The sequence below is a fragment of the Phytophthora parasitica genome (assembly GCF_000247585.1).
Source record: "Phytophthora parasitica INRA-310 unplaced genomic scaffold supercont2.4, whole genome shotgun sequence".
Classification (NCBI taxonomy): Eukaryota; Oomycota; class Peronosporomycetes; order Peronosporales; family Peronosporaceae; genus Phytophthora; species Phytophthora nicotianae.
This window is the reverse complement of record NW_008648990.1, coordinates 984,624-1,010,526: the sequence shown is the minus strand read 5'-3', so window position 1 is coordinate 1,010,526 and position 25,903 is coordinate 984,624. Positions and strand designations below refer to the sequence as shown.

General features: G+C 45.2%; 7 protein-coding genes across 7 annotated transcripts; 5 read left to right on the top strand and 2 right to left on the bottom strand.

Annotated features, from left to right (window-relative positions):
- Window positions 1–98: 98 nt before the first annotated feature.
- PPTG_21255 (hypothetical protein) lies at window positions 99–632 on the top strand. The gene has a single exon (XM_008896508.1). It carries the CDS (start codon window positions 186–188, stop codon window positions 507–509), a length of 324 nt encoding a protein of 107 aa, XP_008894756.1. The 5' UTR covers window positions 99–185; the 3' UTR covers window positions 510–632.
- Window positions 633–4,898: 4,266 nt separating this feature from the next.
- PPTG_03265 (hypothetical protein) lies at window positions 4,899–5,393 on the top strand (the record flags this gene model as incomplete). The annotated part of the gene is made up of 1 exon (XM_008895942.1): window positions 4,899–5,393. One exon carries the CDS (start codon window positions 4,899–4,901, stop codon window positions 5,391–5,393), a length of 495 nt encoding a protein of 164 aa, XP_008894190.1.
- Window positions 5,394–6,526: 1,133 nt separating this feature from the next.
- On the top strand, window positions 6,527–9,130 carry PPTG_21254 (hypothetical protein; the record flags this gene model as incomplete). Its single annotated transcript, XM_008896507.1, has 5 exons — window positions 6,527–6,791; window positions 6,959–7,256; window positions 7,292–7,334; window positions 7,401–8,071; window positions 8,191–9,130. The coding sequence occupies 5 exons, from the start codon at window positions 6,527–6,529 to the stop codon at window positions 9,128–9,130; spliced, it is 2,217 nt and encodes a 738-aa protein (XP_008894755.1).
- Window positions 9,131–13,841: 4,711 nt separating this feature from the next.
- On the top strand, window positions 13,842–14,219 carry PPTG_21253 (hypothetical protein; the record flags this gene model as incomplete). Its single annotated transcript, XM_008896506.1, has 1 exon — window positions 13,842–14,219. One exon carries the CDS (start codon window positions 13,842–13,844, stop codon window positions 14,217–14,219), a length of 378 nt encoding a protein of 125 aa, XP_008894754.1.
- Window positions 14,220–18,102: 3,883 nt separating this feature from the next.
- PPTG_21252 (hypothetical protein) lies at window positions 18,103–19,215 on the bottom strand (the record flags this gene model as incomplete). Its single annotated transcript, XM_008896505.1, has 3 exons — window positions 18,103–18,111; window positions 18,748–18,816; window positions 19,015–19,215. 3 exons carry the CDS (start codon window positions 19,213–19,215, stop codon window positions 18,103–18,105), a joined length of 279 nt encoding a protein of 92 aa, XP_008894753.1.
- A 2,804-nt stretch (window positions 19,216–22,019) lies between these two features.
- On the top strand, window positions 22,020–24,401 carry PPTG_03262 (hypothetical protein; the record flags this gene model as incomplete). The annotated part of the gene is made up of 3 exons (XM_008895941.1): window positions 22,020–23,249; window positions 23,312–23,368; window positions 23,419–24,401. The coding sequence occupies 3 exons, from the start codon at window positions 22,020–22,022 to the stop codon at window positions 24,334–24,336; spliced, it is 2,205 nt and encodes a 734-aa protein (XP_008894189.1). The 3' UTR covers window positions 24,337–24,401.
- Window positions 24,345–25,451, bottom strand: PPTG_03261 (hypothetical protein). The gene has a single exon (XM_008895940.1). It carries the CDS (start codon window positions 25,400–25,402, stop codon window positions 24,446–24,448), a length of 957 nt encoding a protein of 318 aa, XP_008894188.1. The 5' UTR covers window positions 25,403–25,451; the 3' UTR covers window positions 24,345–24,445.
- Between the last annotated feature and the right edge of the window lie 452 nt (window positions 25,452–25,903).

Here is a 25,903-nt window from a genome sequence, read left to right as displayed (position 1 = left end):
AGTATGTAAGGATGCTTCCCTTACAACCGACAAAGGTCTCATGACCAAAGATGGCGCACCCTGACGGACGCTCTGAACGCCAAACACAAGCGCTCATTAGACAAAGGTAACATAGAACTTCTTTTTAAGCTCAGGTACTGAACGTGATAATTGTAGGTCAGTACAAGGCAAAAAAGGATCGGATTATGCGCGACTACGATTTGTTCAAGGAAATGAAGGCGTTGAGCGGTGTGGGAGTTTGCCCAACGGCAGGGAAGCCCACTTTTTCTGATGAAGTGTGGAAGAATCTAATAGCTACAAAGCCTGTACAGCAACAACGTTCAAACAGCTCGTTAAACGCGGCAACATCCATTCGAAAGTGGTCGCGAAACAAACGTCGATTGGTTGATGCGTGTATTGCCTCGAAAAAGCGTAGTCCGTCAGATGCAGATAGCCCCAGAAGCCTGAAAGTCTTCTCATGCTCTATCCTGCGCTTAGAGCGCGAACGGATAGCAGAGAGATACACATGACGATAATCAGCACCCGTAGCAACTCGTCCATCGTTTTCGGCACACTGGGTGCATCTTGTGCTTCAGCAGGGCGTCAACACCGGCGCTACGACGTTGCCGCAGCAATGCTCCTCAAGAAGTAAGAACGACGTTCATCGCGAACACGCCCTTAATTATATCAAAAAAAAATTCCTTCGTTACCATTTTTAATGCTTGTTTCAACGTTGGTTTAGAAGGCGATAAATACCTTGTCAACTAGATCGTCTGCGACTTACACTGGGAATACATGTTCTTAGAACTTTTAATCACATACTAAGTACGATATTTTGGATGTTGTCCGAACGTTGACCCATTTACGTTACACTCACGCAATTAATCCTGTTTGGGCTGTCCATTTCTCATTCTGAGGTATTCCCAGTATAATATTTATGGATTTCGGTGTGAGCAGCGTCTTGGTGGAAATCTAAGGTGCGAAGTTACTTTATTACAAAACATCTCATGAGTAATGTGCTGTCATCTTCGAAATCGTTGTATTGAAGAGTTGATGCCTAGCAAGCTCATGCGCTGTTGTAGACGTGTAGATTGTCGCTCGACTCCATCATCTGCTGCACCTTCTTACTGACCTTATCGTATTCAAGTCCCACACGCTTCTGGTAACCATTAACCTCCGAGGTCACTTTTCCCAGGGATGATCTATCCTTTCAATCCATTGTGTAAGCCGTCCACGTGATGTTTCCTTGTTGTCGAGGATTCGTACTGAGGTCTGTTTTTATTCGTTAACATGCTATCGGGGCTTATCTCATTATGTTGATTTACATGCTCTTGACGTTATGATTTCTTATGGCAACTTCGTTGGCCGCTGTGTCGTCCGCTTTGCGACTTTCAGGTACCCATCTGCTCTTTGTTAACGCGACAGTCTTGTCTGTGATATTTTTTTTACGGAATAACTTCCGGAATATCGGTAGTGCTCTCAACTGTCATAAACTTGTTTACAGTCCAACCTTCTCAGAAGTTTGTCACTTCTTCTGTTCTACAGATCGTAATATATTGGTTTTTGTATGGAAGGGAGAGTAAATGATGCGTTATTTTGCCCGAGACGCACTCTATTTCTACGTTAAATCATATTTCAAAAAAAAAAAAAAAAGCGAGTTGAGCCGCTCCGTCACTATAGGACCCCCGAATTCAGAGGATTTCTGTTGTCCTTCTAGCCAAGTAAGCACGCTGTGCAATGAGTTCCTATATACACACAACTCCATCACGTCCATGAAACGGTAGTCACGATTATTGCATTAATGCCGTATATAAAGATTGGATGTGTCGAACCGCATCTGATACGGACTGAAACCGAGAATCAGAATGTCGTTTTAACAACGCACATCTTCAAATAGGTTTACTTGAGTGATATCGTTTGCAGATCAATATAGAGGTGGCTTCGTTGTGTAGGTACGCGCAGAGATGACCGGTGTGCTTTGCCAAGGCGGATTGCTAACTAAACTGCCTCCTCAAGTACATAACGCGAAAGGAAATCATTCCGCCAGAATAAAATCGAGCACAAGATCACCCGTCATAGACGAACTCAGTAATGGTATCCGGCAATATACGTGTGGGTCGTAGTAGTTTCAACTATCTTTACGAAATACATGTACCCCCTAGCATTTTCTATCTCGAAAGCTATTTCGCTATACTATTAATAGGGGTTGCCACAGTTAGAAGGTAGGTTTCAGCAGCCAATCAAATCAAATCAAACCTACCTGCCCCGTCCTTTTCAAGTCGAACCGTGCCCCCCAAACAGGAAAATTGCTTGAATGGCACTGAGGTCTGGACTCCAGACTCTGGAGGCCTTCTCTCCCCCAGTTATGTTTGAGTACATGCAGTCATTTACCCAGTAGTTAGCGATGCAGTTGCCATGACATTTGGTAGCGACTGCGTTAGGCATCATGCATTCTACTGTGGTATGCTTTCCTTGCTCCAGTGTGAAACCACGATAGCGAGTGTCGCGCGCTACATGTATGATAAATATTTTTGGTTACGAAAGTGATTTCGTTGCGGTCGTCAAATATTCAATCATTCCAACTGTGACAACCATACACGCTTCGGCCAACTTCATAACCGGTTTGGAGAAAGGGCAGGAAGTGCCAGAAAATGAGATTCGCCACTATCTCTTTTATGGACGCACCTGTTTCTCCTTCTTCTACTTATATATGATACTTAGTATTAGAAGTATCAAGATATTTATGTAACATCAAACCAACCACACATATGCATCATATTTGCTGACATCGCCGAGGTCATCATCATCGATAAACATACCAGTCCTTGGTGTGGCCGTAAACGTAGGTGTATCAATATAGTACCAGATTTGGTTTTACCTCTCCATAGTTTTTCTGGGCGGCGCAACTTAGTCAAACATGCTTGAGGGAGTACTATCGTGTAATTAATGTTTCCTGTAACTAAATCGCATGGTGGCTTCAATGGGGTCAAGAGTCAAATCAACTCATAATTGGCGATTATCCATACACAACTACCGCATCGCCCCCTGTCCTAAGCGAACACCCATATTACGTGTTTACGCATAGGATTACTAGCAAATCTCAGAATTAGACGCTAAAAAGTAAGAATTATTCCAACGCTAAATGATATGGATAGTATCGGGATCGGGATCGGAATCGAAACAGTTGCTCATTCCATTTGAGCTGGCAGAACAAGGTGGTGCTTCATGTAAAGTGGATCGTCGTCTGGGCTAGTAGGCATACATGTATCGTCATTATTGGCTGTCCTAGATTTATTTAATGTAGCTGATCCAGTAGCTCGCGAATGATTGTGCGCTTCTTGTATGCCCGCATCCAATAATTCCAGGAGAGAGCAGTTGGCATAGTTGGCATAGTTGGCAATTATGTCAATTGTTCTCACCCAGGGTGAACGGCTCTGGTATTTCTCTGGTGTATTATCCGCTCCCACTGTTCCTCTTCGTGCCAGGCTTGGCATCAGTCTATAATAAGTTCGCTGGTATGGCATTTTACCTGCCGCCATCTGTTTAAGATGCAGCTCTGGCATTGGTCGTAATCTGGGTTCGCTTAGGAGAAAACTTCGCTTAGGACAGAGGCGATGCGGTACGTCATATTGGTATCCAGCAGTCATTGGAGTATCGTTGTAAAATATGATTTGCTGACTTTTCATAAGTTTATGCAAAGCACAATGCATGAAGAGAGCAACTCTTATCAGAAAATGCATCATCGCGTAAACATATAAGACCCCGGTGTGGCCGTGAACGTAGAATAGGTTATGCAGACACACGACCCATATTCTTAGGTCGTGTGCCCTGCTACACGACCTCAGCAGTCCACATCTGGACACGGTTTGACTCAGTTTGTGCATCAACATATGTATGTGAGTTCATATACGGGAGTTTACTAAAGTAGAATACTGAAGCTTAAAATTTTATAATGGATTATGAACGAATTTATCCTAATTCTTCAAGGTTGCAAAAAAAAAAAAAAAAGATTTAGCTCTCGTATGTTGCTATGTTTGATGTTAGTTTTTTTTCCTTCTCTTTCCACGTAACTGATGATAACTATCCTGGAAATTACGATTCCGCTTTACTATGTGTGCATATTTGAAAAACAAAAGTAATCTCTTCATATGCCGCTGAATATTCTGTATTTTCTGGGCACTTAGGTAACCCATATAACACACAAATGGCATATGGATACCACGTAGTTGTTTATGGAAAATCGCAGTTCTCGCGTTTTTCTGTTGCTTTGCCGCCAGTGAATCCAAAACCAGTAGCTACCAGATAGTAGTTTAATCACATCGAAGTGCTGTTTACACAATAGTACTACCGAAACAAGTTGATCACATTGCCCAGGTCAGCAAACACTGGACAGATAAAAATCTATAACAGAAAATCAGACAATCTTATTTTATATAGAAGTATACCGATATTAACGGTTCATCGCATAATTTGTAGTCGTCAATATCTCGAGTGGATTAGGTTTTAGAGTGTTTCTGCCTCATGTGCACAGTGTCTTTCCTTAAATTAGCACTCGGATCAGGATCTGTTCGTACCAGTTTGTTATATAGACAGCAACATCGGCTAGAATTGTCGCAATGAAGCACAACAGGGAAAAAAAAGAAGGGTAAAAAATAAATGTGCTGTCAGAATCATATATGAGTAACAGAAGAGACCAGATCAATAAGACTTTTTTTGTTTTACACATCATCAAACTCGTTGAAATGCAGAGGTGAGTCCAAAACTGCTGTTCCACAAACACGCCTGTTCTAGGAATTACAGAAACGAGTTTGACCTGTGTGTTGCTTTGCGTCGATCGTCCTTCAGTCCTCACTCGGAAATTTGCTTTACAGGACACAGCATCTGCACCAAGAGTAACCAAGAACACCCGGAAACTTATAATGCGCCTCAGCTACATCCTAGTCGTTGCTGCCTCTATCCTCTATGCCCATCATGACATTGTCGCTGCAGCCGGCAATGACGTTGCGCTAACTGCGGTAATGTCGTTTGGATTTCTGTACCTCGCTGATGCTGACCAAAGTATCAGCCACCAGTCCCGATTCCTGCGAGGCGACAAGATCACCGAAGATGAAAACGAAGAGCGAGTGATTTCGGAAGCTCAGAAACTTGTCAACCAGTTATTTTTGAAAACGAAGTCTTTTTCGGCCCTCCAGGACATCCACCACACTGATACGATGCTCGATGACCTTCTGGTAGCAGCAGATGCCAAAATGACGGTAGTATTCAAGAGAGCTGCCAACACAGGTATGCTACCTGACGATCTGGCCAAGATACTGCAAGGGTACGAAAAACTTGACGATAAATTCAGAGCTTTGGCAGTGGATCAGTATACCGACTACCTGGTGGCAATAGGCAAAATACCCAAGTCTCAATAGAGGCATTTTCGATTAGATTTTTGAAATCGAAACGTTGGTTATCTAGTTGACCAGAATCCAAAGACATAACTGGGTGAATAAAACGTGAGGCAAGTTTTTGCCAGCCACTTTTGAATTCAAGATGCATTATCGCGTATTGTTCACGATAGATAGGATATCGTTTTATGAGCTGATGGACCACCAGGTGCCTTCCATCTTTCGAGGCACATTATCGCATTAGTGTTATGTTGTCGACGGCTTAAGTTACCCTAAACTTCCGTAAGTAAAGGCGCTGAAGTGGGGATTAGAATTTCGCTTCAAACATACACTACTTCCAAACGGTGTACCTTAGCGGTATCCGTTTGCAGATAAAAAAAAGAAGAAGAAGAAAAATCTTCCTGTAGATACATGATGGGGTATCGGGTGGTGCTGAGGACGAAATTAGTAGGTAAGCAGCCTTCGCACGTACAGTAATCGAAAGGAACTCACTGCGCTCGATTACACAACGAGCTCGAGATGCCCCGCCGTCTACGAAGATAACTAACAGTCATTATAAGATAAACCACTATCAATAAAACACTGTTGATAACCCAATCGAAGAAGGGTCTTAATTTGTAGACTGTAGACAACAGAATCCATATTATAGCACGTGGACTGACGGGAAGGGTGTCTTGCGCGATGGAGGCTTGGTAGAGACGCTCAGTTTCTGAAGCCTCATCTTTCTTCGATGGCTTCTTGATTATGAAGGGTCGGTTAATTCCGGCACATCCAAAAACTTTATTTCCGGCGGGAAAATAATGGGAAGTGCCGGATTTAAGGAAGTTTGCTTTATTGTAAAAAAAAAACTAGCGGCTTTACCTACATCCTTTCTAAATCGGCCGTTTTGTACATCGATTTAGCATTATTATATATTGGTCATCACATTTAACACCTTGGTTCCGAACGTCGTATAATACGACATATAATTTTAGTTATGTCGTATAATACGACATTGAGCGAAGATCATTAGCAAATGGCTCAGAAAAGCATTTTCAATACTTTAATCAAGTCAACAGAAAAATAAAATTTGCTACAAAACAAAACCAGGCCAGGGGAAGGGGATCAGCCTGGCCGTGGGTGGATATTCAAGAGCCATTCATTCGACATTTTGCTGGATGGCGCGCATACGGAGAAGTCGACGCGAGAAACCCGCCGTACCGGCTGCCGCTGCACACGACATTGACTTTGGCCATTTATGGCGGCGGCTTCGGGCGGCGGGGTGGAAGTCCAAGCGTTCGAGGGGGCTCCAGACAGAGTGGAGCTACTCAAGTCCTAACAACGCGCACGTGTTGATGGGGGAGAAATCAGTTGTGGAGTACGCGTTCAAGACTGGCTTGCTGGAAGAGGCAGATACTGACACACAAGTCCGAGAAGAAGGAGGTGGGGAACTAGACCAAGCACGAGTCGCTAATAGTGATGAAGAGCAATAACACGAGGGTGAAGACATCGTTCGGCCTTCCCAAATCGACACGAGCGTCCATTTATCGCAGAATACCATTGATCACATGTTCGGCCCGCCAAGTGATGATGACATCGAGCTATCGCAGACGGCAGTGAGCAAAGCATTCAATCTGTCTCCAGGAGATCTAGAAGATGGTGGTGCGCGCGATGCTGCTGCTGGGCTTCATTACTTTCGGAGGCTTCTGGATTGGAGAGCGAGGGTGATATGGTCCTCGATGAGGCCGCTGTGTCTGAGCCTCGGCGACGAACACGAACGCCGTTCCCAAGCAAAGATGATGTGAACGTTTTGCTGGATGGTGAGAAGCCAAGTGACTACGAGAACTACAGCTCGGGTGATAGCGGCGACGATGGCATGAGTGATGGGGCAGCGATCCCGGAGCCGAGGTAACCATGGAAGATGACGATGTCCTGTCCGACAGTGACGCAGTTGAAATGGACCAGGCTTTCATTGCATCGCTACAGGTGGGTAACAACGCACTTAGCAGAACCGCTGCAGCGGATAGAGCGTAGACTCTACGATCCATGCAGTGGACGCCAGTGTCTTCAGAGTACGAAGTGGGCGCTTCTGCGTATCCTGGACTGGGCACTGAAGAAGCCAGACCTGTGGTCGACCTATTGAATGTATGGAGGTCGCCAATCCTCATCTTCTTCTATTTAATGCCGAAGTCTATGTTGGTTTCGATCGCGGCGGAGACGAATCGCTATGGCCTACTGCAAGTTGGCAAGCGCGCCAGCAAGATTCAGGAGCGGCAGAGTGACCGTCGGCGTGAAACCGTTATACAGATTACGCGTCGTTTGAAGGCTAAATCAGCGTACGCTACCCACGAGATTCTTCACGTCGTTGGCCTGCTCGTTGCACGAATGCTCTGCCCTCAGAAGAGGCGCTTCGGCGCGCACTGGTCGATGGTAGAAGACGGAGCTGTTACCGCCGGTCTTTTCGGGCGGTTCATGAGACTTGACAGGTGCCACGACATTATGCGAGACCTGCACTTCGTAGATAACACGATTGACCATGGCAACGACAAACTCTGGAAACTGCGCCCCGTTGTTGACAAGATTCAAGAGCGCTTTCTGATGGGGTGGTCTCTTCCTGCTATTTTCTCGTTTGATGAGGATGTGCTTCCGGCCACGTCGAAGCGGAACACGACCCGGATGTTCATGGCCGACAAGCCTCATCGCTACGGTCCAAACTCTTTATGGTCTGTGACGCAAAGACGGCATACTGCCACAGGTACCTTTTTTTAAAAAAAAAAAGGTTCTATGTCGTAACTATCTACTTTGATCCTGTCTGACAACTTTGAATGGCGTAACTTTCTAGGTTTGAAGTTTACGTGGGTAAGCGTGCATCTGCTGGTGGACCTGACACCTCAGTTGACTATAAAACTGGAGCTGCAGCCGTGGTACGCAACTTGAAGGTTGTTCTCGCTCAGGCTCGTCACATGTGGCATACCGTCGCGATCGATCGCTACTACTCGTCCGTGCCCCTTGCGATCGAGCTCCTGAGTTTGAAGGTGTATGTTATTGGCACGATCATGACTAACCGGCTCGGATTTAACAAGGATATCAGGGCCACAAGCAATATACGCCCAGCGAGCATACCCCACGGCACATTCTCGTTCTCTCGCTCTGTCGCGATCCCAACCATGATTTCCTGCGTTTGGTGGGACCGAAAGCCCGTACATTATCTCTGTACGGGGTCCGTTATGGCGGCGTCATCAGTTGATCGAAAGATAAAGCGTATTGGTGCTGTTCGGGTGCAGTGCCCCTCTGCTGTGAATGACTACCAGAACTGGATGAGCGGAGTTGATGTCCACGATCAACTCCGGCTCCAGTCATATTCCGTGCAAATGTCGACGAGGTTTACGAAGTATTATAAGAGCCTGTTCTTAGGCTTGATGGACATGGTCATGGTAAATGCGTATCTTACGCACAAGGAGGGGGCCAAGATCAAGGGTGCGGTGGCCATGAAACGCTCAGAGTGGTTTTGCGTTCTCCAAAACCAGCTTCTCCAACTCAAAGCTGAAGATTTTGCTGGCGTGGAGGCAACGCCGCCTCCAGCGAATCAGAAATGTCGGCGCACTCCAGTTCGCCTCACGCACACGCTCCAACAATCTGAGGACTGGGTCACTGACACTGGGGTCCAGAAGCGCCGGCAGAGATCGTGCAAGGTCTGCGCTCTTTTGCGCACTGAAAAGAAGAAGTCCTTCGCAACAACGTTCTTCTGCGAACGCTGCTCTGTAGATAATGCCAAGTGTTAGTTGTGCAGCCGGATTCGACGGGAATACACGGGTGTTGCGAAGACATGCTTCGACATCTGGCATGATGATTTCGACGCTGGCCAAGCTATTCCATCAAACTTGGGGAAGCGCATCGTTCTCCGCCGCCCTGGCCAGAAAGCTGGTTAAAGAAAGAAGACACGGCGGGAACTTCGGCTTGTACGCGATGGCGGCAGTGACGATGGCAACGGCGGCGACAATGAGAATGGTAGCGATGAGGAGTCATCCTGGTCTGCGTGTCAGTTGATTAGTGATTTGCTCAATTACGCAGTTTCTTGAATCATCGTACCTTCTTCCTTGCGTTTCTTGATTTGACTGGACTATCTGTGAAGCAAATCAGCCATCTGTTGACTGCACATGCTGTCAGTAATGACATTGAGATGGCGACATAGCTGATCAAGGCCGTATGAGTTACGACATTGAAAAGAAAACCTGTTGAAAATTAATGCACCTAACCTCATGTCAAATAGTACACACATACAAATACGAAGTAACAACGATATGGCGTATCTTACGACATGCGCTTACGCGTTCTGGGCAAGTACCGTCCGGACGCAATGTGTTAAAGGAACTTCTGGATATTCCGATTTATGCTAATTTTTTATCAGACTTATTTAGAGTAACAGCAATAATAAGCAGTCATTTGGGGAGAATGCCCGCTTTGCAAACGACATTCATCCAGACACAGCATACTAGCACCCGGTCCCGATCCAGTTCGTGTACGGGTGAAGATTGAAAAAATTACCCGGACAAGCAGGGTAGACGTTCCCGTGAGAGGGCCACTATTCTCGTTTAGTTGCGACAAAGATAACGGTGAAGTGTTTTGAAGAGAGGGTTGGCGAAAGCATGCCCAGCTACCGTAAGAGGCTATTTAGACCAGAGACAAGCATCTACACCAAACCAAGCCAGACAGCGAGATTAACACTGTCAGCAGAAAACGTTGCCCCTCTTTTATCAGAGGGGAACGAAGGACTCCGATTCTTTTGAGATGGAAGTATTGTGTTACCAGCGAAGAAAGAGCGACGTACCCTACACGAAAAAAAGACGTGCTACAGCCTCCACGGTCCAAGAAGCAGCATCTACAATCGACAGCTATTTGGAGTAGCGACCAGCGCTCTAAGTAGGTGACTTACGTCGCTGACACATTCATCGATCTCACATGCCCGTCAGTCCAAGGGAACTGTTATCGCAGTGGCTGGTTCAGACACATTCTCTTAGGCCCAGCGACTCGACGCCATGCCCGCCGATGCAAAGGATTAAGAGGAAATCATCTACAGCACAGTGGAAGTGTAAATTAACGGATCACGTGAGATATCACTACCAATCAAGATACTAGAGTTCAACCGCGTTGTTGGACTATCCAACCGCAATCTTCTGGCAAGTGGAGTCTTTGCGTCAGTTGTTCCTCCACCTGAGCCAGACGAGAATATCGCGGACGTCGGCCACATCAACAATTAGCGCATGAACTCCCTAGTTTTAGGCTAAAGCAATTCATTAAATCTGATTTATTCTCGCTTCGCTCGACAAATCCACCCACCCAACCCTCATCCCTTCCGTTCGCAACCTGGCTAGGTAGGAGTCCATCTCAAATGACACTCTTATACGGCGCTCTAATACCTTTCTTGAGAGATACAGCTCGAAGCGGAGCAGGCGAAGTAGGTAGGTCGACGAATGACGTCACCGCTGCTCAGGAAGCGTCGTTTCACCTCTGGAAGCAGCTCTTCCACGTAGAAGAAGGAATGATCTTTAGCTTAGGAAGCCATAAACGATATGACAGCCGCAGGGTACATCGGACGCGCTTCTTTTTCCTTCGGTAGTACGTGGACAGTTTCTTTAAGCTACGCATACCATGACGGACACCATGTTAAGGTACTCATAACACACGCCTCACAACTTCCCATAACACAGCGGATGCCTCATGTAGTGTCACCGCGCGTAACCTGTAGGCAGCAGAGTACATCAGCATTGGCAAGTTCGTAATATAGGGAGAGTGTCTAAATGGGAGAGAGGGGGAGAGTTTACTCTTAGTTGGTTTAAGTATGATTCAAATTCATAATTACGACAAAGAACAACCCCGATTAAAAGCCAATTTGGGATTAATAATGTTTATCTTGGATGGGAGTTGTTCCAAGAGGTTCTTAAAATATAGGTTAGTTCATCATATTGGTAACATCACCGAATTAAACAATAGGACTCGTAACGTCTAGAAGGTAGGTTGCAGCAACTAAATAGATCAAACCCACCTGCCTTGTCCTGTTCAAGTGAAACCTTCCAACATAATCAGGAAAGTTGGGTTCTGACTTGCAGGTTTGAAATGATTGATTGAAAGAACGTTAGAAGGTTTAATTGCCGCAAAGAAATCCCTCTTGTAAAGCGCCAATATGTATCATATGTATATTGGCGGCATCGAAGGGCCACACTGGAGCAAAGAAATCGTGTCACTAACATGATGCCTTACCCAAGGGCCATAATACCTGAATCACTAAACTACTGGGTAAATGGCTACATGTACTCAAACATAACAGGGGAAGAGAAGGCTTCCAGAGTCTGGAGTCCAGACCTCTGTGTCATTCAAACATCAGCCAATAGGAGTGCAACAATGCACTTTCCTGTACTCCCTGGGGCACTCACAGTTAAAAAGTGAGGATTTGATTGACTGGTCAAGCATTCATATATTGCAACCATGACAACCCCTCCTATAAATTAGCTTGAAAGAGACGAAGTACCCAGAGAAAAGCTAACAGATAAATATTGTGCCAAATCCGCTCATCATTGCATTTGTTTCCGTCAGTTTGACCCAGTTTGACCCTTACAGATTGTATCGCATCACGAGCCGTTGAAGCTGCAAAGCAAGCATTGACACTGAAATATCATACAAGGCTACATCAAAGTATTGTTTACTTGAACTTGCTGCAGAGTCACCGCACTAGCAAAATGGTTGGAAGAGGCAAATTGGGATTACAAGTATTTTTTTTTATCTTGAGCCCAGCATCCCTGCAGACAATGACGGTGAAAACAGCCATACTACACATATCCGCCATGAACACTTGAAGTTCAAAGCACAAGATTTGCATCAGTTAAAGTTTTAGCCAATAAGAAAGGAATTTCCATTGACTGATAGCTTCGAGAACATAGAAAAGTACTCCTGACGTTACATCTGCCCTTTCATACTGTCGTAAAGCTATTGCAACATCAGCGGCCTTGGGAGACTTAAAATTCCATATCATTGAATTGTATGTGGCGGCTTATCCTGTCATTGGCACAAGAAATGGACTACTATGAAGGATGGCGTTCAAAGGGTGGCGTATTTCACCGTGGTTGTCTGTAAAGATACGCGCTTGATCTATTTCATCGCTTCATTTGAAGCTGATTCGGCCCGTGAACAACGTACGAGGTATTCCAAAATGTACAGAAGTCAAGAATCCATGTATGTTCTGAAAAAACATCAGGAAAATGGAATCATGTGGGGCTTATAATGATTCCTATAATCTGATTCGTTCTATTACCACCCACGGTTGGCCCCTCAAGTGAAGTTTTGGGACTTGTGCAACATGTCAAAAGTACTTAAACTGTCGATCTTCAAGTTCCCAGCTAAGTCAAAGACGATCTAGTCTTTACCCGATAGCCCCGGCAATTTGACAGGTTTGCTTTCAGCATTGGAGGCTAGTGTCACCGATAGGCCTCTGTTACAAATCAAAGTACTAATAAATGGCTTATTTTGACTAGAGAGGTCTGTAGCTACAAAGTAGATAGATACTTAGTACGATTTAACATTTTACACCTGATAAATCACCCGAGAAGGCGTTTAAACTACACTAAAATCATTTCTAAATGAAACCTGAATTCGTATCGCAAATGATCATATTAGGATCCACCGACTCTGTTCCAAAATATTACTATTGAATAAAGTTGATACCTTCCAAACGCCAAATTGACGCATAATACGGGAAGTTCAAGTTAGCGTTTTCCCCTATCATTTCGTGGCGATACCCAGATCATATTTTGGTGATAATTTTTTTTCTTGGCCAGATGACCTGTCATTTCAAAAATCAAATGCGCTGGGAGGTGAGTGATCCAAGGGATGACATCGCCTTTCCAAAAATAAGAAAGTGATCCGGCAAGGCGACATTTCCGTCGGTCTTGAATGTATTTCTGTACCCGTCAGCACTCAGTAGCAGCCCGAACTGGCAGGGACCCGGCATCAAAAGTAGTTCCCCAAACCACGACGCCACGTCGTCCATAGAACATTATTTGCAGCACGTATGTTGTCTTGTGTCTTTCCACACGAGGTACTAAAGGCATCTGGGTAGATACTTAGGAATGGCGATTAACGACTAGAACGGCCCGTGCGCCAAGGTTCATCTATCTAGAAAAGACTATTGTTTGTTTGTTACCTCATGGTACAAGCAAGAAGACTACCCACCCCAGAAGACGACGACGCAGTTGCTCAATGAATTGGCGGCGTACTTGAACGCACACACGAAGAATACTAACATTTCGACGCTCACTGGAGCGAACGTGTGGCAGAGTGGCAAACGTTAAAAGACGAAGCGATTTCAGCCCACACTGACAAAGAGCTGCACGGAGATGGGTCTCCAGATGACAAAAGAGGGAGTTAAGGCAAACCATGTCAATTCAAAGCCAAGTTAGACAAGCTCTCCCCTAACTTTACGCGTATGGAAAACCGTTCTCAATGAAGGCAAATGTTCAAGCTCCAGTAACGTTCCTACCCAATATAGTATTGGACGTAGTACAACTGGCTGTAAGTACGATGGGGACTGCAAAAACCGTTATGAAGAGAGCAATAGTGCTGAAAACAGTGACGAGCATCTTGGTGCAAATTGAAGTGATACCAACGACTGAAGTGATGGTGCTGAAGAATTTGCCGCATGAAAACGGTTTAGATGATGGTCAAGATGAATCTTCAAACGGCCGAGAATCTACTGATGCAGACAATGAGGCATCGAGCAAGAATACTCAAGTAATTCAAACCAACAATTCATTTGAGCCTACTCCATCCGAATATACTCTCTGTACCAAAGAAGAAGTGGATGAGTTACTACCCATCTAGCGCTACTTGGAACCACGACACAGGACCTCTCAAGACAGCAACCGCAGCAACTCGCCGACGTTCCAGTTGAGAGCCAGAGAGATTCGATCCCGGTAGCTTATACCAGTCCAGAGTCACTTGCCCGTCCAGCAAGTCCATTTTAGGATAACTTAACCGCTGACTCCTTGATGGTCAGTATACCCATGTATTTTTGGTCAAAAACTGCCCCCAGGGTGATTGATTCTAATTGTATACCCTCGCCCTATTTCTAATGTTGTCCTTGCATGTCTGTAAAAAGTTGAAGTGTTTAATCCGAGTAAAAAGTCTTATGTTTCATTATAGGGGGGCAATAACATTAAAAACGTTAGAACACACAATTTTTGTTACGTTTCAGTGGAGTGGCTTCAAGAGCGAGCGGAATGAACTGATGAGTTTTAGCTAAGTATGGTCGTTTTAGATCATGATAATTGACTTGGATTGGTCTCATCTCTTACTGGCAAAATGCACTCGAACTAACCGTAAACGAGAATCCTTAGACTTATTGAGACAGATAAACCAATAGGTGAACACAACATCATTTTGCTGAAACCCACGCACGTGAGTTTCTATTAACACAGCTTATTTAAAACAGTTCTACACCATCAGCTTTGGTAGGTAATTCCTACGACACAAAAATAATGAATACATTTTCTTTGATGTGATATTCTAACAATACTAAGAGTTGTGCAAACACTCCTGACTACCAAATCAAAAATTCATTTTTGATCTGATAGTCAAGCTTAAGTTACAAACAATGAAGTGTTCTTATTAGAATTGGGTAAAGCAGACTAGCACCTACGTGTACACGCACCGACAAAACGTTTGGGACAGTCACGTTTTGAGCCATTGCTGGGCTTGTAGGTAGACTTAGACGGTACTATTTAGATATGTTTCTGCTGTTTGATAGGGCGACACGAGACTTGTGACACTAACCTAGATTTCAGAGAACTACGGGTGGGTGGCATACAACGATCTGGAAATGTCACCGCGACAAAATTTTCGCACCGAAAATTGACTTGATTTCACTATGAACATGAACTTGGGGTGTTCCAGGAACTGGCCCATTATACTACTTTAGCTATGAGGCGAGGTCCACCAATCACCGACAAAGAACGCTGCCGCATGAACGGCCTCCATGAGGATGGCCGCAGCGTTCGTGGGATCGCCAAGAGTCTGCAGCGCTCCCCGAATGGCGTCAACTACACCCCTCAGCGCTCGGGGAAGCGGTAGAAGAAAGGGGGGGCGTTCATCCACCCTCTCCGACCGACAAGTGCGTCAGGTGGTTCGAGCGGCCGCCACGGGAGATTTCTCTGCAGCTGAGCTGAAGGCAGAGTACAAATTATCGTGCTCGGTGCGTACCTTGCAGAGACTTCTGTCTCGAACAGACTTCCTATCTTACTCTAACATGGATCATACTCTGCCCCTCACTAAGAAGCACAGGGCTGCTTGCCTTGCGTTTGGCGAGACGCTTTCAACAGCGGCACAGAAGGAGGTGATGTGGCCGTTGATCATCTTTTCCGACGAAAAGAAGTTCAACCTTGATGGCCCTTATGGGTTCAAGAACTAATGGAGAGACCTAAGGAGCCCTCCCCGCCGCTGCATGCGTCGCTAAAACGGTGGAGTGTCTCTGATGGTGTGTGTGTGTGTGTGTGTGTGTGTGTGTCGGGGGGGGGCGGAAGGAGGGGGGTTGTGGTCAAGGGGAAGTCTGAACTGGTGGTACTGAAGAGGCGCCAGAACTCCCTGGACTACATCTACACTATCTCGGAGCATCTGCTCCCGTTCGCGCACCACAACTACGGCACCGACTTCGTCTTCAGGCAAGACAACGCCTCCATTCATGCCTCAGACGAAATAAAGTCATTTATCAAAGAGATCGGGGTGCGGCTACTGGACTGACCAGCTCGTTCCCCCGATCTCAACCTAATTACAAACGTGCGGGCTATTTTGGTGCGAAAGGTCTACAACCATATAGCTCCGTGCCTGAGCTTACTGCTGCGGTGATGGTGGTATGGGAATCAGTAACGATGAAAAGGGTACTTGATCTAATGGACAGCATGTCAACCAGGTGCTTCGAGGTCGGGCGCAAGAACGATGACGCGATCTCTTACTAGGACTATAGTGAAATCAAGTCAAACGTTTGTCCCAAAGCTTTGCCGCGGTGACATTTCCAGATCGTTGTATGCCACCCACCCGTAGTTCTCTGAAATCTAGGTCAGTGTCACAAGTCTCGTGTCGCCCTATCAAACAGCAGAAGGTAGACTTAGACGGTGCTATTTAGATATGTTACAAACCCAGCAATGGCTCAAAACGTGACTGTCCCAAACGTTTTGTCGCTGAGTGTATAGCTATCGCTACATATTAGTAGAGTACACTGCACATTTTTAGACAGAATTTACTGTGTTGGTATAGTTATACGCATGACTTCTCAATGAGGGTTATGATAGTGGTAATACTACACAATGTGAATGAATTACAATGGGCAACCTGGGGATGATAGAAATTGTTTAAAAGTACTCAGTAGGTTGCAGTCGATTCCGTTCCATTAATTGATGAGAAAAGAAGTTTAATGTCGTGCTAGCACGGTGAAGCTCTGGATTTTACATATAAGTACATGACTTGTATCAGAAACGTTAGATTAATATTTTTTTAATTTTTATCTATACCATTTTTTAATTGTACATGTTTTAAATAAAAAATACCATTGTTTTACAAATACTTAACCCTTTCGTGGTCAATGGGGGCATTATGCCCCCTTTTTGAGGGTGTATCCTCGAGTACCACTCGTGTCACCCATGAAAAGGGCAGGGGTTCGGAGCTTTTGCTATTTTGGCTGTATCAGTGATACAGATCCGTCATGTTGTTTTCTTGCAAGACGTATCACATGATACTGATCCAGAGTCCTGCTTAAGTGATACGGATATGGTTACCATGATACAATATCAATACCTGCATTTCTTTTCTAATAAGGAGTTTATCAAAAACATGATTTTTTTAGTACCTAGATGGTACGTCGTGTTATTTCTCGCTCAACATCGCCTTGTACTCGATCCAGTTCGCTTTCATGAGACAAAGCATTTCTGCTCGATCTTCGTCTAGACGGATTCGCAATGGGTTCACCACATACCGACTAAGACTGAAAAATCGCTCTTGAATTGCTGTTGACAACGGTTTCACAAGATAAACCCTTGCCAGTGCTGCGATAGAAGGATGCTCGCGCTCTCCATGATCTCTAAACCAGGCCAGGACATGGACTTCACGGTACAGGCCCAGCGCGTTATATTTTCCATCCTCGACTGAACACAGCCATCTCACTGCTAGATTTTTCCATTTAATCCAGGCGTTTATCGCTTCTTGGTGAATGTCGTTTTGCTCCGTCCTTAAGTAATCTGTTTTTTAAGGAACTTCAACGTCTTGCGCTTGGAATTGCGCTTCGCTGTGAGGTTTGATGTGTTGTTCCGGCTAAGTTAATTGTCTGGTCGTTGTTGTTTTTGTCGCTCAACTTCATCATCCTGACACTTTCTCGTGTTCAAATTGTAGCTCAATCTCTGCTGAGGCTAGAATATCAGGATCGGAAACAATATAAGCAGCTTTAGATTTAATCCGTGGGCCCAAAAGCATAGCTTTGTCGTTAATGTCTTGCGTTGGAAATCGAAGAGACAGTTGCTCCCTTAATCGATCTCGACACCGTTTTCCGCCATCTCAAAAATCACTCGTCTTCTTCGAGATGCATCTTTGTGAAAACTCTGTCGTTCTTAATTCAGGTCGTTCTAGAACAAAGCAGTTGAACGATTCCAAATCCACAGTCACCGCAAGCATTTTACGAAAGAGAAGCAAATAGGAACTTGCAACATTTGTTTTTTGAACCTCACTGAGGCTAAACTGGGCCAGTTGATCCGCTAAAGCTTCCATGTCAGTAATTAGATCCCAGTCGTTGCTTGTAATGCACTGTCATGTTGCTTGCTCCGTAGAAGAAGCAGTCTCAAAGTACTTCGTAAACGCGAAGTAATTGTACACACTACGGCGTAGGAGGGTTACCGCGTACCCGACTCTGGTTTTTGGATCAATTGAAATGTTGATAGTCGGAATGTTGTAAAGCTCTTTCAGCTGGTTTAGTTTTGCTAGACGAATTAAAAAAAATGTAGCCAAGTTACGTAGTTTTTGGATGACAGCAAATCCAGCTTTAAACGCCCCCTGGTGTAACTATAATCTTGCCATTATCGCGAGTGTTCTCTTTAAGACGAAGAGCATACAGGAAGCACAGACTGAGTAAATGCATTAAACACTCATCCTGATCTGTGCCTTCAAACTGATCCGAAACATTTCTCGCGCTTCCGGTTGTATCACTGACCATGAAACGAGAATACTGACCAATATCAATGTTGTATCTAGCCATAATACCCGACGCAATGGGCTACGGTTGAAGCGGCGTGGCTACCAGGATTTGGTAACGCAAGCAATGAAAACACTCGAATATATCGATAAAAATAATCGTGACTCCAATAATGCTAACCATGGCCGCGTTGGTCCAGCAGTCATGGAGAACCGTAAGGAATGCTTGTTTGTATGACGCAGCATATTCCTGTTGAAGTGTGGTTGATAGCAAATCAATTAACGAATCGAAATCTGAATCTGCGAAGTCGTAAAATGTTTCACGAACAGGAAATGTTAGGCGAGGCTGGTTGCTAAGGCGCCGAAAAACAGATATCAATTCGTCGTTCTGAAGAATTGTATACGGCAAACCAGAAGAAAGTAGCCACCTCGTTGACAGGACTCGTACTTTATCTGAGCCCATTGCGATGGATACTTCCAGTGTACGCTGCTTCTTAGGCTTGGGTTTGTCTGCACTTGGCGTTCTATCATCAGGAACGCCTCTAATAGCGGTGTTGTCACCGTTAGTTTCAATCCTACGCTGAACTCTGTTTTTCCGCTGGGCACCAGCCTCCACTGAAAAAGGATACTCGTTGTGGTTACGGAGCATGTGCTTTCGAGCATTACTAGAAGTTTTTTTTGTCGGTTAAGACATGACTTCCATGCAACCGCAGTTGGGTCGTTTGTGTTCAAAGCTTCATCGGCACAAACCAGACAGATATGGGTGAAAGAACTACTGGAATCGAGTGGGTCTGGAATAGGTACACGGAGCTTGTGTATGTAGTTCCATACCAAATTGAACTGGTTTTGAGTAAAATGTTTGACTGACGTAGGGATTCCGCGAGCGTCAACATCTTCTTCCTCTTCTGCTTTTGCTTCACCACCTGCTCGGTCGTTGTTTGCGACAGCTTAGCTTTCACCAAGCTGCGCCATGAACTCGCTGGCTGTCTTTGCTTGCTGTCGGTTTCTGTTATAAAGTCGCAGGTATGATCTTTCTCAGTACTTCTGCCGAAGACGTTCGAAATTAACTACAACTTCAGCACTCATCAAAGTGTATGCAGTATCAGATACTGGGTCACTTGAGGATCACTTTAGCACAGGTCGTATCACGTGATACAAATCCAGCCTCCCCCCAACATGATCCGGATCCTGATACACGTTTGGAGGGGTCCTGGATTCGGATACTAGCGTGTATCAACGCTAACTACGAACCCCTGGAAATGCCCCCTTTCATTAAATTTTGTGTGTGGATGATGCAGAATCGCCCTTTCTACTTGAACTAGAAGGATTTGCAGAAGATTTGCTGCGGTATCGTAGTTTATGAAGGGGGGGGGGGGGCAAAATGTCGCCTTTGATGGCCTAATGACTTGGCCTTCTATAGTATAATATTGCCAGGTCAAAAGTGTGCGTTCACGAAAGGGTTAATTTTTAAACTTAAAGGTTTTATGTGTAATTCCAAATGCATCTTGACATATTCTAATTTGGTCAATACCTAGTAAGATTACAACTTGTTGGGTTAGTGGGGATCTTCATCTGCTGCAAACGCAAGCGAGTTTACTACCCCCAGCATACTGTGGTGACTGAAGTGAAGTAGTCTTCTATCATCCACAAGAGACCCAGTCAGAACAAGACACTTCCTGCTTGGATTCGCTCAGTTCAGCAGACATCTTCGCAGTCAAAAACCCAGGAAGAGCCAGTGAGCCCTAGCGCTCGTCCAGTTTCATTTGCATCCGAGTTTTCAGTATATGATCCAGACGACACATCCAGTCAAGATCTGCGCGGACGAACAAAACGTCACTATACTAGGATTTCCTGTAGGATGACTGCATGGACAGAAGTTACCGTCGTAACGAGGACCAACTCCGCATTACGCCAGCACCACAGCAAAGGAATATCTAGGTCCTAGAATTTCCAGTAGGATGCATGCATGTCCAGGATTCATGGTCGAAACGATGACCAACTCCTTATTACGCCAGCACCACAGTTTAAAACAGGTGTTAGAATTTCCAGTTGGACGATTGCATGGTCACTACTCACGGTCGAAGACCAAAATAGTATCGCGTCAACATCACCATTTACCCATGAACAAAACTTGTATGACAGAACGTAAAATCTAGTGATGGCACCCGCACACTTAGTATATCTGTGCTTTAGCTCCAAGTGTTTATTTTTACATTAATTATACGCTAATTGACCTACAAACGGTTAATTAGCCGCGCTTTAAACCTACTTCATCAATCGACAGAGTAGATTATTATGCTAGAATCGTCTTGAACTGGTCGGAGAGGGTGGTTACATCTACATATATGAATGAAGTGTAATACGTGCATGTTATGTTTCTTAATCTTACGCTTTGAGAACAGAACAGCGGTGCCTCGTGGACGAGATTGAATATAAGTTTTTAGATCCACCATAAACAAGCTCACTCTTCATATACGTAACGGTTTAAGCACATATACTTTGTGCACCAGCTAAATGTCGATCGATGTGATCGAGTCATTGCAAACGGAACCGGAGCGCTGATCTCCGCAAGAGCGTTTCAGTCACTCAGTGATACCCAAAGCCCAAAGCATTTATGCAAAATACAGAGGGGTATTCTTGTAGAAACCAGAGAGTCAATCAAATTTTTTATTTAGCCCTAACTGTTTGGGGTAACATTCACTGGGTTATTGGGTTATGAATGTTGCTCCTGGTCGACACAAGCAACATTCACCTGGGTAATTTTAAGTGTGTAGAGGAAATTTAGTATAGGAGGTAATAATAACAACCTTTGTATGGTGAAGAAATTACATCTCTAGACGGCCCACTTAAATTCAAAGGGAATAGCACCACTTTGGCCTAGTAAATCCACGTGACTCGCTGATATCACAGGCACATCGAGTCATACAGTAAAACGCCGACACAAAGAGAGTACAAGTACTAGAAATAAAGAAAGAGAGTTTTTTAGGCAGAATCGCACCTCTGCTAAAATTCTGGATATAAAATCCAGAGAACTTAATAAGGGTTTTTAAAAAGACAGAAGATAGTTTAAATAATAGTTTAGTAAAGTTATTATCCGCCAAAGCGAGGCGGAGGCGTGAAGGGCATTTACAAGTGCGACCAACATAAATTACCGACGCATTAGCGACGGCGCTCGGCTAGTAGTCATCAAAGGGCGAAATATGCCCCTGTTGACCACGAAAGGGATAAAAAAAAGGCAACAACAACAAATCGGAAGAAACTGCGAAAGGCAGTAGGCATACATGTACAATGTTTCCGGCTGCTTTGCCCTGTTGTCAAATCACTAGTGTCGCTTATTGACGGTACACAAACACTAGAACATATTTTCAGTTTGAATGTCACAGTTTCGAATTTACCATTGTCGGGATACAACAAGTTGCTACTCTTCCGATCAAAAAGAAGGATTCCACGGCAATGCATGCTCTTCTACTAGTAGTCACGACATTCCTTGCCTGTGTCAGTGCCTCCCTGACATCTGATCTCCCAACAGTGTTTCAGCCTATTGCAGACGAGGTGAACGCTTTCACCTCATCCAGACTGCTACGGTCGCATGAAGAGCGAGGAATTCCGGTCTCTACAATTGGGAATATTAAGAGCAAGTTCATGCCGTCGACAATCTCGGAGAAAACACTGCGCGGTTGGCTAAATGGAAGGGAAACGGCAGACGATGTGTTCGTTTGGCTGAGTCTGGGCCGCGGAAAGGGTGAATTATTCAACAAGCGGAAATTTGGTACGTGGGTCAAGTACGTCGACGATTTAACTAAACAGCATCCTGAAAGTGGGATGTCGACGCTCTCAAAGTTAACGTCTTACTACGGCGATGAACGCTTGTCACAAATGATCATCACCGCACAGAAGAACCCAAAAACCCAGGATTTAGCTGCTGATCTGCAGAAAAGGCAACTTCAGTACTGGCTGGATAACAAAAAGGCACCAGCGAAAGTCTTCAAGCTGCTGGAGCTGAACAAGGCGGGTGGCAATTTGGTTGACAATCCTCAAGTCTCCGCTTGGCTAAGTTATGTGGCTGATTTCGAGAAGAAATTCCCAAAGCAAGCAGATGCTATCATTCCGATGGTAACGCGTCACTTCGACGATGAAACTCTATCCAAGATTTTCCGTGAGGCAAAGCAGACTCCCAGTACTGCAAGTATCGCCAATAAACTAGACGGAGAGCTAATCGAGCATTGGACGGACACTAAAACGCTTCCTAAATACGTCTTCACGTTCCTGGAACTCAACAGGGCAGGTGACAAACTGTTAGAAGCCCCGCAGTTTGCAACGTGGCTAACCTATGTGGACGATTTCTACTCGAGAAATCCTCGGAATCCGAGAGTTTCGATCATGACGAGTTACTACGGCGACGAAGCGTTGACACGTCTGCTAATTAAAGCAATGCAGACTCCAAGTGAAGCAAATCTCGCTACTAAACTCCACGAAGAGCAGCTTCAGAGTTGGATATATAGTCGGAAGCTCCCTGGATATGTCTTCAAGTTCTTGTCGCTGGACAAGGCAGGTGAAAAACTGTTCGATCACCCACAGTTCATGAAGTGGATAAAATACGTGGAAGATCTTAACAAGGCAAACCCCGACAAGAAAACGACTTTAATGTCGGTTTTGGCTAAGCAGTACGACAGTGAAGGGTTGGTAAAGCTGCTGCAATCCGCGAAGAATAACCCCAGCTGGGCGAAACTGGTACTACAGAGCAGAAGTGGATGGCGAAAGGAACGCCCAACGACTATTTCAAGCAACTCAAACTCGATAAGGTGGGAAAAGATGTGCTGAGCAACTCAAGACCTGGCTCAACTACGTGAAGGAGTACAACGCAGCGAACCCTAAATATCAGGCCACACTGATTGGGACATTGGCGGCGAATTATGGAGAAATGAAACTGGTAAAAATGCTCGATGAAGCGATGAAGGTGAAAGATACGGCGAGTGCTGCCAAGAAACTACAGAGCGAGTTATTCCAGCGCTGGATACGACTAAACTGGACTCCGGAGTACATCTTTGTCAAGGTGCTCCATCTTGACCAAGAAGGAGATATGCTATTTACGAATCCACTAGTGGTCACGTGGGGGAAATACTTAAGTGCGTTCAACCGGTATACCCACGGCGAGGAAACAACAATATGGATGGTGTTGGACGCTACGGGCTACAAAATCGAAGAATTGCAACGCATGGTTGACAGACTCCCAGAACAACTTTTCAGTATGCTGCGACTTGGCAATAAGGGCGACAGCCTACTGACAAGCCCTCAACTCGCCAACTGGATTCAGTATCTCGATAACTTCTATGTGACTTTCCCTGATATGGGTAAAACCATGATGAAGACAGTGCGTGAATACTATCATGACATATCGTTAGTAGACATGATCGTATCAGCGATGAAGGCTCCCAGCACGGAGAAGATTGCTAAGCGCATGGAACTCGAGTTGTTTAGAAACTGGCACGCCGTCTCTCATAAGACTCCGGACAACATCTTCCAGATCCTTGAACTTGACGAAGCAGGATCAATGCTACTCGCCAGTCCTTTACTGGACATGTGGATCCGGTACTTGACTGCTTTTAACAAGCAGACACCCAGCGAGAAGACGAGCATTATCGGAACATTTCTGAAATACTACGATGAGAGTGAGCTGTCACAAATGATCATCACGGCTAAAGGTAACACAAATACAGAAGAACTGGCCTCTAACTTAGAGGATGCGCTAAGCCTTTACAAGAATAGCTAGGGATGTAAACACATCTTCACCAAGTGGCATAATATATATCATATTATACTGCAACTGGCAGAGCCAAAAAAACAAAATTATTTTTTTCTTTTTCTTAAGAACCAACTCTCTAGAAAGGCCAGCGAGGTAGATTGTCTTGAGTAACCACAGGCAAATCCAAAGTCTCGTTGAATCGATCAAGTACAGCTTGCTTCTGTTTCGCGAATGCATTCAACACTGGTTCATCGTAGCATACAATGGCGAGTTTTCCGTCCCAATGATTCGCTCGGAAGAATTTCTGTATCGTTCGTAGTGCCACTTGAGCTCCTTCATCACAGGGTACGCCCATGTTCCCCGTCGAAATTGAAGCCATCGTCACACAGCTCAGTTCCTCGTGCAAAATAGCACTCATGGCGTTCTCATACGTTGTAGCCAACAGCTCAAAGCAGTTCGGCATTGTGATCCGAGGCCCAACACAGTGGATGAGTTTCTCCACTCCTGCGTCAAATGCCGGGGTGACCACAGCGGAGCCCGTGGGGCGTCGACCACGAAAGGAAGGATCGTTCACATGGTCAGTCAGGCCACGACCTGCACGACGAAACACAGCTTGAGCTGCGCCCACATAGTGGTTGGTTAAGTGCGAATTGGTGGGGAACGCGATACCGTCTAAAGGTTGCCCGTCGATGTCGTTTATGTAGCCAATGTCACCTTCCAGAATTTTGACAGTCCCGTCGAACTGCGTCCGCTCGTCCATGGACTGGAGAAATTCCTGTAGCTCCACACATGCACGCTCGCTAGTTGCCCACTCCCAGCCTCGATCTCGCGTTGGTAGTGCCAAGAACCGCAGCTCTAAATCACGCTGGCCTTTGAAGTGCAGAATTGACAATTCCGTCCACAGCGCACTGTCCTGCAGATATCCCTGCAGCTCCGACGTCGCTTGGAACACGTGCAACAAGGAGTCGAGACTCGACAGATCCAGATAAAAGAAGATGGAGCGGGTGATGCCTTCCACTGCAAACACTTGCAGCGCTGATGCCATGATGCACACGACGTTTACAGTCAAATAGTCAGAACTATGAAGCGGCATATGGGTTGAAAACTTCGAAAGTGATTGAGCAAAATTAAAAGTTTCTTTGAGAGGATTGCACGAAACTGTGTTTCAAAAACAAAATCACGGAACTCCGTTCCATTACGAACACACACAGTTTGTCAATTCTGAATTTGATCATGAAATTGTTCGACGTCATGCAGGATATTTATTCATTCAGTACATTGTCAGCATCGATTGCTATGAGAATTGCTTGAAACACGTACAATTCCGCAAGACAGTCTTGCGTATTGCTGGCAAGTATTCACGAGATTGGATGCGGCGATGTTGAAGTTATCGACCAATAATATCCCAGATCTCTTCTGAGCGCAATGGACTAAGTATCCTACATGCCAACCTGTCCAAGTCGAAAGGAGAGCAATAAAACAATTACTGCGTTTAATCGTCTCGCTTGTCAATGGCATGAAGCGAAAGCCGTTCACCCAGCATGCACAATGCTGACCCCGAGCTTCCGCTCATCATCTCGATTACCCCAGCTGA

What these genes read in the sequence shown, in the direction of transcription:
- PPTG_21255 (XM_008896508.1), top strand. Translation starts at nt 186, where the DNA reads ATGCGCGACTACGATTTGTTCAAGGAAATGAAGGCGTTGAGCGGTGTG.
- PPTG_03261 (XM_008895940.1), bottom strand. Translation starts at nt 25,402, where the DNA reads ATGCCGCTTCATAGTTCTGACTATTTGACTGTAAACGTCGTGTGCATC.